This window comes from Mucor velutinosus, assembly GCF_035048745.1.
Source record: "Mucor velutinosus strain NIH1002 chromosome Unknown tig00001564, whole genome shotgun sequence".
Lineage (NCBI taxonomy): Eukaryota > Fungi > Mucoromycota > Mucoromycetes > Mucorales > Mucoraceae > Mucor > Mucor velutinosus.
In genome coordinates this window covers 3,532,646-3,548,018 of record NW_027041906.1, presented here as the reverse complement: position 1 = coordinate 3,548,018, position 15,373 = coordinate 3,532,646, and the positions used below count along the sequence as shown (strand labels likewise).

At 42.4% G+C, this 15,373-nt stretch overlaps 7 protein-coding genes across 7 annotated transcripts; 4 read left to right on the top strand and 3 right to left on the bottom strand.

The window, feature by feature from the left end:
- Positions 1-289: 289 nt before the first annotated feature.
- ATC70_011452 (uncharacterized protein) lies at positions 290-2,050 on the bottom strand (the record flags this gene model as incomplete). The annotated part of the gene is made up of 2 exons (XM_064830644.1): positions 290-1,134; positions 1,198-2,050. The coding sequence occupies 2 exons, from the start codon at positions 2,048-2,050 to the stop codon at positions 290-292; spliced, it is 1,698 nt and encodes a 565-aa protein (XP_064683146.1).
- Positions 2,051-3,006: 956 nt separating this feature from the next.
- Positions 3,007-4,119, bottom strand: ATC70_011451 (uncharacterized protein; the record flags this gene model as incomplete). The annotated part of the gene is made up of 5 exons (XM_064830643.1): positions 3,007-3,384; positions 3,436-3,779; positions 3,838-3,936; positions 3,993-4,048; positions 4,103-4,119. The coding sequence occupies 5 exons, from the start codon at positions 4,117-4,119 to the stop codon at positions 3,007-3,009; spliced, it is 894 nt and encodes a 297-aa protein (XP_064683145.1).
- Positions 4,120-4,283: 164 nt separating this feature from the next.
- ATC70_011450 (uncharacterized protein) lies at positions 4,284-5,785 on the top strand (the record flags this gene model as incomplete). The annotated part of the gene is made up of 7 exons (XM_064830642.1): positions 4,284-4,342; positions 4,397-4,420; positions 4,481-4,526; positions 4,579-5,106; positions 5,166-5,233; positions 5,302-5,689; positions 5,747-5,785. The coding sequence occupies 7 exons, from the start codon at positions 4,284-4,286 to the stop codon at positions 5,783-5,785; spliced, it is 1,152 nt and encodes a 383-aa protein (XP_064683144.1).
- A 724-nt stretch (positions 5,786-6,509) lies between these two features.
- ATC70_011449 (uncharacterized protein) lies at positions 6,510-8,862 on the top strand (the record flags this gene model as incomplete). Its single annotated transcript, XM_064830641.1, has 9 exons — positions 6,510-6,546; positions 6,599-6,686; positions 6,763-6,838; positions 6,903-7,001; positions 7,058-7,225; positions 7,307-7,396; positions 7,475-7,540; positions 7,600-8,017; positions 8,072-8,862. The coding sequence occupies 9 exons, from the start codon at positions 6,510-6,512 to the stop codon at positions 8,860-8,862; spliced, it is 1,833 nt and encodes a 610-aa protein (XP_064683143.1).
- Positions 8,863-9,027: 165 nt separating this feature from the next.
- On the top strand, positions 9,028-10,275 carry ATC70_011448 (uncharacterized protein; the record flags this gene model as incomplete). Its single annotated transcript, XM_064830640.1, has 1 exon — positions 9,028-10,275. One exon carries the CDS (start codon positions 9,028-9,030, stop codon positions 10,273-10,275), a length of 1,248 nt encoding a protein of 415 aa, XP_064683142.1.
- Positions 10,276-10,630: 355 nt separating this feature from the next.
- Positions 10,631-12,919, top strand: ATC70_011447 (uncharacterized protein; the record flags this gene model as incomplete). Its single annotated transcript, XM_064830639.1, has 12 exons — positions 10,631-10,942; positions 11,006-11,015; positions 11,068-11,184; positions 11,244-11,264; positions 11,324-11,611; positions 11,668-11,708; positions 11,767-11,799; positions 11,864-11,882; positions 11,945-12,019; positions 12,075-12,222; positions 12,281-12,486; positions 12,537-12,919. 12 exons carry the CDS (start codon positions 10,631-10,633, stop codon positions 12,917-12,919), a joined length of 1,653 nt encoding a protein of 550 aa, XP_064683141.1.
- A 62-nt stretch (positions 12,920-12,981) lies between these two features.
- On the bottom strand, positions 12,982-15,181 carry ATC70_011446 (uncharacterized protein; the record flags this gene model as incomplete). Its single annotated transcript, XM_064830638.1, has 8 exons — positions 12,982-13,126; positions 13,180-13,724; positions 13,776-13,897; positions 13,948-14,005; positions 14,064-14,104; positions 14,156-14,273; positions 14,328-14,433; positions 14,487-15,181. The coding sequence occupies 8 exons, from the start codon at positions 15,179-15,181 to the stop codon at positions 12,982-12,984; spliced, it is 1,830 nt and encodes a 609-aa protein (XP_064683140.1).
- Between the last annotated feature and the right edge of the window lie 192 nt (positions 15,182-15,373).

The following is a 15,373-nucleotide window of genomic DNA, read 5'->3' as shown; positions in this document are numbered from 1 at the left end:
GTTACTATCAAGAAACGCGTAATTTTACGGTTGATAGATTTCGGAATCCCATGGACCATCATTCAGAACAATAGAAAGTGAATCTCCGTTAACCTTCCGCATGTGTACATCACACAAGTGTGCATTTGACCAAGCATTTTAAAATTTATTAGCAATTATTATGTAATAGAATCCGTAAAGAATTAGCAAAAATGTATAAATGAATATTAGATTATTAAGAGTAATTTATTGCTGAAGTTATTATTTGAGTAAATTGTTTTAGATTTTATGTAGTGAATCAGCATGATAATTATTTGGCATGAGGATCATTAAGATCACAAGCACCAGGGTGACGAGCACAGTATTTAGGCTGAACGGGTTCAGCGTCAATGCCACGAGCTTGTAAACGGAAGACCCAATCGTAGAAACGTTCAGATACAGTCTTGACAGTACGTCTAGCGCCTTTATTGTCATAAGAGCCGGACCAGTAGACCTCAGCAGCAGCAGCAGAGCGAGGCCAGAGACGTCCATCAATGACAGTTGGGCCAGTTTGTTCAGCCCACATGGCAACTTCACCACCCAAAACCTTACCCTTATGGGCCTTATCAATGCCGTAAGTCATATCGAAACTGTAAATACGTTGCCATGTCTTGAAAGGAGCACACCAGGAGCCACCAACGCCACCATAGTTGAAAGTATCAGTAGCAGTTTCAGTTTGAGTAGGACTGATATAACGCTCATCATTACCAACCCAACCGCCATGACCGCAATCAAGATAAAAGTAATCATAGTTGCTGACGATCACATCATAGCCAAGCTCAGTGTAAACGGCAGGAGGCTTTACCCAGGACTGGACAATCGTGTTCTTGGGGTAGCTTCCGCCATCCTTGATAGGATCTTCCCAAATAATTGGACGCTTGTTGGTCTCATTGTTGACAAATGCCAACAACTTATTGGTCCACTCAAACCAGATCTCATGTGTGGTCAAATTGTTTTTCTTGCTATATTCCTTGATACCAGCGTCCAATTCATAACAAGCAGTGTTGATTTCATCACCACCAGTGTGATACAGCGTGTCGGGGAAAGTCTGAGTAGCTTCCTTGACAATATCCTTAACGAGACCAAAGGCTTTGTCATTGATAGGATTCAGTTGACCTATTGAGCAAAGCAACTGATTAGGAACAACGCACTTTTGTACTTTGTTTTAATACAACTGACCTGCAGGAGGCTCTGCGGCATAAGCAGCCCAGAACTGGTCTGTACAAATCATGTAGTCAGGATGAGACTCGCCAATGGTAGCTGTGTGAGCTGGCATATCGACTTCCAAGACGACTCTGATACCACGAGCCTCGGCATAAGAAAGGATCTTTTGCACATCTGCTTGAGTATAAACTTCCTTGCTAGAATAAGCACCCTTTTCAGAGAGTTCAGGATGGCTTTTGAAATACAACGGCCATGATTGGGAGTCGGTTGCATGCCAATGTAATACATTCATCTTGTTGTAAGCTTGAGCATCCAGCACACGCAAGATATCATCCACTGGATAGTAATTGCGAGATGTATCAAGCAAGATACCACGATGGCCATAAGAAGGAGCGTCAGTGATGTTGGCAGTGTGAGCAACCAACTTGTCGCCTTCAGAGACAACTAATTGAGAAAAGGTTTCCAGAGAACGGAGTGCACCCACCCAAGTTTCGGCACGCACATTAGCAAAACCACCCAATTCAGGAACAACCAAATTGTAGGACTCATCGACATCGACATCCAATTTAACAGTATTGTCAGATATTTGAAAGTTGATACCTTGAATCTCGTTGCGGGTCAATTTAACAGTAGAGTTGTCAGTAGGGACTTGAACAGGAACCCACTGTTCCTTCTTGATCAAGGCCAAATAGCGATCGGCAGCAGCTTGCACAAGCTTGTTTTGAATGCCCTGAAATTTGAAATTGCTAGAGACGATGGCGCTAGTACCGGACCATGCAACGTCTTGAGGAATAGGAAACAGGAACGTTTTGGCCTCAATGCCAGCAGAAACCAAGGCGCAAACAGCAACTAAGGAGAGTAGTTTCATGATGTATAGATGTGTCGAATACAGAAAGTTGACGAAAGAAGGGCCTATTTATACGAGTACAGAGGATGGCAATGATCCCGTCAGGGCATATTATATAATACATTTCGAGAACATGCCTATAGAAACATGGGAACTGATTCTATTATCTAATTAACTCTATTTTATAAGGGAAACCCTTTCTTGTTGTTCTCAGGGAAAGCCCATGTACATGACCTGATCAAAGACATTGTACTCGCCGTAAATGTAATGTGAAGAAATACCAGAAGCCTGCTTCTTTTAGATGTTGGTACGAGTGAGAGTAGTATTATCTAATACAGCATTGCACTACACTATTACCATGGAAAGCCATTGTTTAATACATTTGATGTAATGCTGTAATGTCAAAGAGTAGCGTTTGTGCTTGTATAACCCTCCGATGAGTTTGGGTTGGGGGTATCCTTGCCACCTGCAATACCTTGTGTTCAGACGAGATGTTCCCATGGAAGGAAGAGATTCTTTAAAGGACATTGCATGAAGAGAATGACTCAGTCCATGTTCAAGCCCTCTTAACCAGCCATGCACACAGATACTCTTCTTGCTTAATATTGCCCTTTGTAGGTCTGCAGACCGATATGACACAAGAAACTACGCATCGGTCTTTGTGTTGTCTCCTCGGTCTTTCTTGGGAAACACGCATAATGCATTACACGAGCACAAATCAATACACAAGCAATAATGGTGCAACCTGAATCCATTCGACCCTGAGCCATATAGCATCCGCTCTCATGCTTCCAATTTTTTTTTGCGGCATCTAGCAAATAGGCCGTGTAGAGCGTTTTCTTATGTATTTGTCAGCAGGAGAGCCTCGCATGTTACAACAGAGCAAGCCTGAAAAGAGAAATCACACAGTTTGTAGATAGCACAATTTAAATTGAAGCTTTAATAGTGGGTATTTAATTACGAATAGGGCCAGCCATTTAATCAAGTTCCATGTGATCATATCCAGCATTTTGATCCAACTCTGTCTCTAATAGTTCCTTCAACACATCTATCATGGGTCTTTGCTTGAATTGTGCTGCTATGCCTGGAAGATGCTCGCCAGTATCTGCTGTTTGGTCTCGGTTGTCTCGAATTACAGCAGTTGTTGGATAGGCTGAGCTTCTGTCTTCAAACGACATGTCAACGAGCATGGGCTGATCTTGGGCATTCACTACTTCAATCTCCACTTTATGAATCGATTCGCTTTGATACTTGATCGTTATGGCGTGCGTTTTCTTGAGTTGACCCACCTCTTTTAAGATTTCACGCTTGGTGACATAAGCTTGAAGTTGATCGTGCACAATACGAATGAATGTCTAGATATAATACATAAGCTATACAAGCCTAGAGTACAGTTCAAAACCTACATCGAAATCAGCAGGCAAGTGTGTTTTCTCAATGCTACTCAGATGTATAAAGTTTGGTATGGTGTGGTGTTCTATTAAAGATTGTCGCATGCTTCTAATCGAACTCGCGTGGTATGTTTGGTCTTTTTCGTAAAAGATGTAGTAGGATTCTTTGTATGTTTTGTCGTAAAATGTCTCGAGACGGACACAGCTACGATCGCCCTTGAACTTGAACAAGGTGCGTCCTGCAAGACGATGGTAGCTGATGGCTTCTCGGAGACAGCAGGCTTCCAGCGTTGACATCATTTTGGCGAATACTTCTCTTCCCATGGTATCAAACTCATAATCAGCCACTCTAGTAGGATCTGATTGCAAGCAATAGCTCAGTCAAACGACAAGGGCGAAATCATGCCAGAAAGTTACCTTGTATCAGATCCACAAGTGTTGATACAGTCATGTAGGAAAGGTCCTCTTCTATCAATTCCTTTTTCAGTTGCTTATCTCGCACAGTTGCTGCTGCCACTATGGGATACTTGTCAGTAACTAGATGCTGTACTAGGCGCATTCGACATATTTACATCTTGTCCTCATCTCTTTGATTTGCGCCTTGAGCCTGTCATTTTCAGTAGGTAAGCTGTATTGATACAGATTAGATACACTGCTCGACTCGTGTGCTGTTGCTGCTTACAAAGCGTCTTCTTCCATTTCTCGTTCAAATAGTGTGCGTCGAAAGAAACAAAAGAGAAATGCATATTCGTGACTATTGGACTTTATAGCATTGGATGCGAGACACACGTTCAAGACCAAAACGCGAGACCAAATTCAGCATTTCAACGCTCTTATTTCCCTTCCGCTTTTCTATTAACAAGATGGTAGATTTAACACCTGAGCTGCTTGAGAGGCCAGACTTTCATGATCAAGTGAAAAGGTAAGTTACTAATCAACTCTCATCAACCTCTTTACTAACGCATTGTCATTACAGTATTATCAAGAATGGCGATCCCAGGTAAAGTCCATGTCATGCATTCTAGGGAGGCATCATTCATGTTGAATATCATGTTTGCAGCTCCTTGACAGCAGGTCAAATCCGTAGCGAACTGGAAACGCACTTTGTAGGTGTCATTGATGAGAGCGAGCGCCTTATGAATCTAATGCCTTGGTTAGGGATTAGAAAAAGATGCTTTAAAACAAAAACCTTACAAAAAGGTGTTGAACGAGATCATCGATAAGACCTATACCGAATTACAAGATGAGCAGGAGCTTCAAGAACACACACCAGCGACTATTGATTCAGCTAAAGAGGTTTCTCCGGTCAAACTCTCTTCACAGAAGAGAAAGGCCGCCTCTCCTGAGAAGGAAGAGGAGCCACTGTTCATAAAGAAGGTCAAAGTTGACTCTGACGACGACAAAGAGGACATACAGCCAAAGAAAACCATACAGAGGAAGAGGCAATCGAAAAAGGTCATTTCGGATAGTGACGAGGATGAGGAAAACGAGAAGGGTCCTGCAGTGAGTGCTGTTATCAAGAAAGAGGATGAGAAGAGGAAGGATGTTAGTGACGAAGACGACAGAGAAGAGGACAAGGTAGATGAGGACGATGACGATGAAGAGGGAGAGGAAAACGACTTTTCAACACCACCTCCAGCAACCAAAAAGACCAAAAAGAAGACTGCAAAATCCAGCGCTGCTACGGTAAATTTGACGTTTGATAAATTTCACCATTTGCAACTATCTTAAACAAGCACTTATAGACAAAAGACGAGGAATCCGTAAAACGACTCAAACAGTTCATCAACAAATGTGGTGTTCGCAAGGTGTGGTAAGATAACCGTGTCAGTGTGGGTCAATGTCATCCACTTTTTTGCTGATCCAAAAACTCCACCTCAGGGCTAAGGAATTGAAAGACTGTGAGGATACAGCCGCAGAAATTAGAAAACTAAAGTCCATGTTGAGAGAATTGGGTGTTCACGGCAGACCCACTCTTGAAAAGTGTGAAGCTGTCAAAAAGGAGAGAGAACTGAAGGCAGAATTAGACAGTCTGGATACAAGCTTGATCATCAATGAAACTAGCCGCAGAACAAGGACCAGAAATAGTAGTCAAAGCAGACCTTCTTACGCAGTGGATGATTCTAGTAGCAGTGAGGACGAGGATGAGGAGAAGGAGGCGGGACAAGAACAAGAGGCTGCAGACAAGGCTAATGAAAGTGGCAATGAAAGTGACGCCGAGGCTGACGATACAAAGGAAGAAAGCGAGGATGAAGAAGAGTCATCAGACGTAAGCTGACTGCAGAGAGTATGCAAAAATGAATGACTCACAGACTGCAATTGCTAGGACGAATTCCAAGGAGATGAATCTGATGAAGATGCCTGATTGCCACACATGATTTAATTCACATTTATGCAAACTTACTATTCTTTAGCGACCAACATATATTGCGATTTACGTTTTATTTATACAGATACTAAAAAAAAAATGATCCTCTTTTACTGATTTGAAGCAATAAATTACAGCTCTACATCTCCAATTATGCACGTCTCTCTTTTGTATGCTGCATTGTAGCAAGCGCTTCTTCTGGCTTGTTTGGCGTTTCTCTACCATCATTGCCAAAACTAAGCTACTGAGATACAGAAAACAACACTATTATCGGATAGCGACACTGCCTCTTCTACGTCAAGCACCATAAATGATGTATGCAGACGTGTGCCGCTTGTGCGAATCAAATGGCAAGTCGAGTAGCTTGGCTTTTACATTTGATATTTGTACATGGTCAACGGCCTATTGCAGAAAGCATCCATTTTATTGTATGCGAGGTCTTTTGGTATAGCTTGTTTGCAAGCCGATAGTAAATCCCTATTTCTGATCCTCTTGACATGTTGCCAATGCAACAACCTGCTTAAATGAAGGGCGAATCGAGTGACACAGTGCCTAGTCTATTTCCAAAAGAGCTCATCGGGTCATGAATCCAATTGAACTCCATATCATCATCCACTGCCCAGGAAAATGAATATTCTTTCTTGGTATATCCATCCTCCTTTTTTTTTTTTCCTCTTTTTTTCCTCTTTTCCTCTATTTTACATCTATTTGAACTATAACTATGTTTTCAAGAGCAAATCCATTTGATGAATCTGTCAGTAAGTAGTCTGCCGTATAAGAGATGTCTGCTTGATTGCTGACAAACATCAGTCGCTGCAACAAATGAAAACCTCACTGTCGAGAACTGGGAGCTTATCTTGGCAGTAACCGACAAGATTACTCGCGCTTCACCAGAAAGGTACGCATGGCTGATAGGAATAGACACTAGATCTGCTGTTCTTGTTACTCACTGCCTTGACTCAAATCACCTACAGCGCAAGAGAGTGTGTTGCTGCGGTGGAGAAACGATTAAACAACAAGAACCCCAATGTTCAACTCTATGCCATTGCCGTAACTATTTCGTTTTGTGTGCAAAAGCATCACAGCATCGCAGCTCACATTTATTCCTTCGTAGCTGACCGAGGCTTTGGTCAAGAACTGTGACATTACCGTGCACCGTGAGATATCTTCCCGCTCATTCACCAACACACTTACAAAGCTTGTTCATGATAAAGTAGGTTGACAAGATCCATCGTTTGATGATCGCCCATAATTAATCATCTTGCATAGACTGTCCACCCTAAAGTGAGATTGAGAATTCTAGAATTTATTCAAATGTGTTCTTTTGAATTCAGAGCTGATTCCACACTTGGATTGATGAACGAAGTGTACCATTCATTACGTGCTGAAGGAATTCAGTTCCCATCACCTCAAAAGCCTAAAAAGGAGTTTACGCAGGTAACAAAGAGATTCTCTGGATGAGACTTTTTTTTTTTTTTTTTTTTTTTTTTTTTTCCACTCACTTGTTATATGAACTAGTCCGAATTGGATAAGCAAAAGGAGGAGGAAGAGTTCCAGCTCGCTTTAGCGTTGTCTCTTTCCGAATCAGAGAATCGTCCCTCTTATAGAGTAAGTCAGAAATGAACCAGGAGGCAAAGGGGGGGGGGCTGTTTCTTATATTAACATACGTAATCCCTCTCTTTCTAGTCGTCTGCAACTCCTGCTGCGTCTACTGCTCATGCTGCCACCACCAACACTGCATCCTCCACCAAGGTAACACTTGTCAAATGACATGTTTATGTACACATATTGAGCTTTATGCGCATCTGTAGCCCAAAGATGAAGATGCTGCTCCTCAAATTTCCAGAGTAAGAGCATTGTACGATTTTCAACCCACAGAACAAGGTGAACTCGGTTTTGAAAAGGGCGATATCATCCGTGTGATTGAGAGTGTTTATCGCGATTGGTGGAAAGGTGAATTGCGTGGAAAGACGGGTATCTTTCCTGTCAACTATGTCGAGAAAATTGTAGATCCTTCCCCTTCTGATTTGCTAAAAGAAGCCTCTGTGGAGAATGAAGTAATGAATGAAACCCGCAACATTGATCGTTTGCTGGAAATGCTCTCTAGTAATGATCCTCGCGCCAAGGATTCCTTCTCAGACAATGAAGAACTCCAGAATTTGTATAATAGCACCTTGTCCATTAGACCTAAATTGGTCAAATTAATCGAAAAGTACAGTTTGAAGAAAGGTGAGTGGATGAGATGTGCATTAGAGGCAGTGAGATTAATAGTGTGCTTTGTAGATGAATTGGTTGCTTTGAACGAGAAATTTATGCAAGCTAGAACAATGTACGATGGCATGCTCTCGAATTCCATTGCTAGGTATTCATCTCCATCTGTGGGCGGCTATGGCGGATATCCACCCAGTCGCCAGCCTTCTTATGATCCCCAGCAACAGCAGCAGCAGCAGCCTTATGGCGGCTATGGTGGTTATGCACCTTACCCATCGCAACCTTACGGCGGTTATCAGCCATTATCCAGCCAACCTCAGCAGCAACAACAACAACAACCTCAAAGCCCTGCTACTGTTGCTGCTGCACAACACCAAACACCCACTCAGCAACCAACATACGCTTACAATGCTGAGGCCACTCCTCAAGTGAACAATGCTGCAATTTCTCAGCAACAACAGCAACAGCAACCTCCATATGATTATAATGCTCAACAGAGCCCATACCAGCCTTCATATGATAACCAACAACAGCAACCACCACAGCAAACCTCTGATTACTCTTCTCCGTCTTACCCTGCTGCTGCGTCTTCTGCCACACCTTCTCAAGATGTCAATTATACTGTAAATCAGCAAGCTCCTCCTCAACAGCAAAGTTATGGTGCCTATGTTGCCACCACGGGCACACCTGAAGGATACCCAGTTGCCACTTACACTTCACCTCCACTTCAACAGCATCAACAACAACCACAACCACAACCACAACAACAACAACAACAACAACAACAACAGCAACAGCAATATGTTGCCCCTGAAACAACTCCTGGATATCCAGGACAGCCGCAACAGGCCTATAACTATTAGCAACAAACATATACATAAAGATATATAAGGGGTCTTTTTTTTTTTTATATATATATATAAAATACCACAACAGAGAATGTAATGTGTTTTGACAGCAATACCACATATCATTCTATAAATGCATGATTCTTTTTCTTTCTTTTTGTAAACACATCTATTTCACAAATGTTGTATTCTGCCATTTTATATCTCATTGCAGCATGTTGTTTTCATATTACACAAGCGGTTCAATTGGGCCAAGATGTGACAGATCAAAACAAGTACCCATTTTACATCATGATTGGCAATCCCCATGTGTGTGGTGGCACACTGATTTCGTATGATCCACCTCTGATATTAACTGCAGCACATTGCGTGGATGCCCCTATTCACCCAACACAATTCACCAAAGATAAAAACCCCTACTTTGCCCTGTACAATGACATTCATCGCGACGAACAGAAAGCAATGGCTATTGTTGATTGGACGATTCACCCTCTTTACAACGTTTCAGGCACACTCAATGTGCGATATGATGCCGCCATTGTTCAACTCGAGTCGCCGTTACGGAAATCTGCTCGCATAAAAAGAGCGCCATTCTGGTCTCCCTCCATGTCCTTGCCATTACCAAGCAAAGCCGAATTGGTGGGTTTCGGTTACTCGGATTTAAAAGGACATTTAGCAGACACCCTGCAGCTGTTGCCTTTGGACATCACCAAATTCGATCCCAATAGCACTGACTACATTGAAAGCAGATCAGATACAGAAAACCGTGTTGCGTGCCATGGCGATTCAGGTGGACCTCTCGTTGTATACCATCCTGTTCTTAATCCAAAAACAAATCACACGGTAACTGTGCCATTCGTCTTGGGTGATCTGACCCGTATATTCGGTGCTCGCGATGCCAAACCAGATCAGCTTACATGCCCTGTGGCATTGACTACCCACGTCAATGGCACGCAAAATACCGTGATTGAAGTCTTTACCAATGCTGCCGGCCTGCTGGACTGGATATCTTCGATTTCTGGCATCTCAAGAGACGACCTGTCGAGTCCCTTCTATTCGCCACCCCATCCACCTTGCAAGAATTGCGGCATCAATGCAGTGGGCAAAGGCAAAACAAACACCTCCAAAAGCAATAACAGCGATGACAGCTTTTACAATGTTGATGACGATGATGAAGTGGACGATGACACAGAAACTGCCAGCGATGTCCATCCACATTCTCCTTGGCGCATTGGCGTGGTGGCAGATGAGAATGGACTCCTGGACACTGAAGAAGCACAGCACTTTTGGATTGGATCCATGGTCAAGAACTTTCTTCTCAAGACGGATTCTCAGGAATCAACCGCTGTTTCGTTAGTTCAAACATTATACTCTACCATGTTTTTCACAGCATGCATGCTGCTTTCTACTTTTATCACACTTACATAGACTACATTGAATATGTACATTAATTACTACAAATAAACGATCATCCTCTCTCAGCATCGTCAAGGTTGCTTGAAGTATATGCTGTCAAACCATTTCGAGCAGTTCTGAGACGTTATTAATTTCATTTATACACAAGATATACGCCTACGCTTGAAAGAGGCAGGTATTCCGTAAATACACGGAACCCAAACAATGAATATGCTTCATTCAGGCACCAGTACAAGGCGTAACAAAACGATGAACCCATTTCAGAATGGAACAGCGGAGACATAATCGCCTACTGTGATAAAAGATGAAAACAACCGTTTCACCCTTTTTCTTCCTTGTTAGATAATCAATTCATCACCAAGAAAAAATGACTATCGAATTGGACACCTTGAGTTATGCTTTATTGACTTCAATTGTTGGCGCTGCAGCCTTGTTGTCTGTCAGAAACTCCAAGGCACCCGATATTCATCCATTGCTATTAAACACTCAATCCGATGTTTCGCGACTTCGACACCCAGAAGAAAGTGCTGTATATCGCTCCAGAATGTATCCCATGGGCACGCCCCTTTGCTCTACATTTGATCGATCCATTCGCACAATGGCCGAGTTCTACAGACTGGGTGGATTGGAGAAGAACAAATCTGCAGCGTTCTTGGCTCAGGACAATAATGCTCACTACGTAAGCTGATATGTGCCTATTTTAGAAGGATGTATTGCTGATTTTTGAATGTATTTTTGATAGTCAAACTATGGTACGCCTAGATTGGCTCTCTGTGCATGGACGAGTGCTAATCGTATCTGTAGATGATATTGGTAAAAGAGTCCCATGTGTTTATCAGGGCCTCAGAAGCATTGCAGAATTGGTACCTCAATCCGGAGATGAGAACTCGTTTGTCGGTATTTATGCTAGAAACTCTCTCTGTAAGTTGGTGATATATGCGAGCTGCAACCGAGAAATATTAATGCTTTTTGTACGCTAGATACCATCCTCACCGAAATCGGTAAGCTATAACCAAGGATGCCAACAGTAGACTCTAGGTCAACTCACATTCATCTGCAGCATGTCATCGGAATGGACTAGTTACTGTGCCTGTATCGGCTTCTGCATCCATCACACACTTGTCTCATGTCATTGAAAAGACTGCGCTCAAGGTATTGCTGACAGATGCTGGCCTTTTGGACCAAGTCTTGTTGCTTGCCAAGGGATCTTTATTGAAGAAGCTCATTGTCTTTGGTCAAGCATCAGCTAAAGATAAGCAACAGGCGCAAGCTATTGGCATTGAATTGTTGTCGTTCGAGGAATTGGAAGCGAGAGGAAAGACGGCCAGTTATGAGGCTGTTACAGTTGGTAGGCCAAAGCAAATGAAGGGAACAGCAGTGCGGATGTCTGATCAATGCAATTAGCTCCAGGCGATATCGCCAGTATCTATTTTTCCTCTCAACATGTAGGTTCAGGTATATTAGCTCATGTTTGCATTGTGCTAATCAACCTCCTTTGTGTAGGATTCCAAGAATGGCGTTGTGCTGACACAAAAGGTAAGTGCATTGGGTATTACTGTACCGTCTTTATTGATTGTTAATGAGCTCTTTGGCAAAATAGAATTTGCTTGCAAGTGTTTGTAAGTAGACGATGATAGGCGCTTTGGGTTGAGAGATATGTGTTGATTTTTTTTTTCTACAGCTTCTTACTTGTTGGTTGTTCCACCTCAACAAAGAGTTACACCCAAAGATAGATTGGTGTTGAATCTGCCTATTGGTAAGTGAGAGTGGGATAGCATAGAGTAGCGTATTCATAGAAACGTTGTGCATAGATAACGTATTTGGACACGTATTGGTGGCAGCTGTCAGTTTGTTGGGAGGATCTATTGCATTTGGAAAGGATATTGACGATGAGCAAAGTATTGATGTTGCTGCATCTCTCGCATGTATTGCTGAAGCCAAGCCTACTATCTTTGCCAGGTAACTTTAACAGCTAGGGACTATGCCATGCATTGACTGACACACTACACATTGACAGTGGATCAGCATTCCTCCATCAAGTCAAGCAATTGATCCAATCGCGTTATGGCAAATCGTTCTTGTTTAAGCGTGGGTTTGGCATCAAGGAAGGCTACCTCAAGGAGAGTCGCTTGGTGGAAGACTGCAAATACGATATGCTGGTATTCAGAGACATCCGCAAGACCTTGTTTGGAGGAAACTTGAGACTTATTTTCATTGACAATGGTATGTGGCTCTACTCGCGGCCTTTGAGCCATATTTAACATTGCTGCTAGATGACAATACCGACCCTGCCTTGGCTACTTTCTTGAGAGCAGTATTGAGCGTCCAGGTTTTGCAAGCGTTTAATACAACAGAAACTACATCTTCCATTACATCTTCCATGTTTTACGACTACAACGCTATCCCTGAGGCAAAAGGAGCCCCATTACCATGCAACGAGGTTAAATTGATTGATGTACCTGAGCGCTCATTGCACGCTGAAGACAGCCCTAATCCTCGAGGCGAAATTTGGGTTAGAGGTAATAATGTATTTGGCGGCTATTACAATGACGAAGCAGCTACCTCTGAAGTGCTTGATGCTGATGGTTGGTATGCAACTGGATATCTCGGTGAAGCTTTGGCAAACGGTACTTTTAAGATTATTGGCAAGAAATAGGATGTTTGTATTATTGTATGATTTATAAGCCTTTGGATAAAGAACATATACATTTGATGAAGCTAATGTCTAATATTAAATTGTACCTTGAATGGGCGTCGTTTTAACGGATGGGCTTCTGTATTCAGTACATATTCGTCAAGAGAAATCACATTAGGTGGGCTGAAAAGCAAATACAGGTATTTAAGCGTTTCTGCGAGCAAAAATCTGTCAAAGCATAAGCATTCAAGTAATGGACACGGCATCTGCCTAGTACTTACGTCTCCATACTGTCAATCTGATTCAAGAACGGTTTCTTTCTGTAAGAATGAACATTTTTTACTGAAGCATAAGCACTGGGAGTTTTGCAGTAGTTTTCAATCCCTTGGTAAATCTCCCAGCCATATTCTTGGTATCTGGGATCACCTGTAATTCTGTAAAGGACAAACAAGCTTTCAAGCGTCTCTGGACGTAACAGATAACGAGCATCATTTGACACAACCCAGCCAAGAGGCAGCTTGGCCACAGCATCCAATGTACGATTTTTGGTATTGGGAACTTCCACTGGATCCGTGATGGCTGGACCAGTGAGCTTGTCCCACCATGCGCCCAATTTGCTCACCTCTTCTTTTGTCTTTCCAAAAGTGTATTTGTTGTAAGGCATAAACTGGTCATTATCAATGATCCAAGCATCAGGCGAGAGGTTGGTATTTGACGAACGATACATGTAAATGCAAGTGTCCAAAATACCCTTGGCAATGTTCAAATCCTCAGGTCTATTCAATAGTTTGGATCCCATGGCCAGCATGCCAGGTACAAAGCATGTCTGTAAAAAATCAGCAAATTTGATAGTACATGTATACTTGAGTGAATTTACCAAATGATCCATGGTATTATCCACCTTGCCTCGTTTGGTATTGAATGTAGGAAGATGCAGCATTTTTGTACCTGGGATTTGAACCAGCATGTTGGCCTTCATTGAATCAATTGCCTTTGTGTCTACTCTAATCATTAATCTCTCATTGTACATTTGGCTATGGATGGCTTACACATTCGTGAAAATTGAGGCATTTGGCCATCTGTAAAGATGTGCTCCTTCAGAAAGTACTATCACCCAATGGCTGTTAATTTCACAACCTACGAGCAGCAATAACCTTACACGAACCTCGTACGCACTGTCGCCCATTGCTCCGAATCCAATGGAAGCTATATTCATCATTAGCACAAGAGACATTCAAAATGCTGGGTGTCACCTACAAAACAAAAACTTTCCTGTTCTAACGTTGATTTCGTTAGGAAACAGCCCTGGAGGAATGGCTCCATAAGTGTAATCACTTCGTTTGTATGATTCCAAGAAATCAGTGATCGCTTGAGCCTGTGTAGATTGTCAGTATGCTAGTAGAATGGACCAAATCAAGATTGACGTTACCTTTTCTGCGTATATTGGATTCTGTGTGTGATGTGATAAAGTATAGAACTCTAGCTGAATTGTGGCTGCATCAGCTAAATAGGTACGATAACTTTCATAGCCAAGCCTACGCTATTTTCTTTAGAATCTCTTCACTACATACCCTACTTGAAGACTTACGTTATAGGATTAAATTTGTAATAGGGTATTCCGAATGGTGTGTCAAAAGCTGGTAACAATGCAATGGCCAATTGTTCTGCCTTTCTCAGCAGGATATCTCGTTCTGGGTGATTTGATAGCTCATATGCGCTCAAGAGACCACCAACATACCGAATCGTAGTTTCAAACACACTCAACGACTCGTTGACGTGCACATTGAGCTGATCCACAAGCGGCAGAACTTGCTGAAATTCTTGATCCAGACCCATAATAAGCATAGTACTTAAACTGTCGATCATGGTAGCGCCGAGTCCGCCAAATGGGTTGTTTGTTTTGTTTGATAGTGGTCGTAATTCGTCTGCTCCCATAGCGTATGTTTTGTAGCCGTTCCATGCATGCATAAACGACGCTTTGACCGCTTCTCGTCTGTTCTCCCTTGTCAGCCTTTCCTCCTGTGTTTCGGTCTCAAAGTCAGTCTGTATTCTGGGCAACTGCGATTGAAAGTGAATGTCACTTCCAGAATCCTGTTTTGGCTTGAACAATGTTGCAGAATATTCATCTTCAGGCAGGCTAGGTTTTTGTTTCCAAGACGCTGTATTGTCGTCATTGGAGTGCTTGTAATGATACGTAAATAGGATGATCAGAAAGCAAATAAAAATAACGCTGGCAGCTCTCCACCTAGGCGGAATTTTAGAGATGAGGGTCTGGTGAGGCATCTAATCAAGTGAGAACAAAAGGAAGAAGAAGGGGAAAAAGGATACCAAGGAGTATTTATATCGTTCGTTGAGTTGACTGCCAAATGGAACAAACCTGCGCGAACGCAAATGCTGGTTTCAGACATCAACTAGTGTGCTCTAGTACATGAAGCTTGATCAGCATGATAGACACAACCAAATGTCCTCAATGTT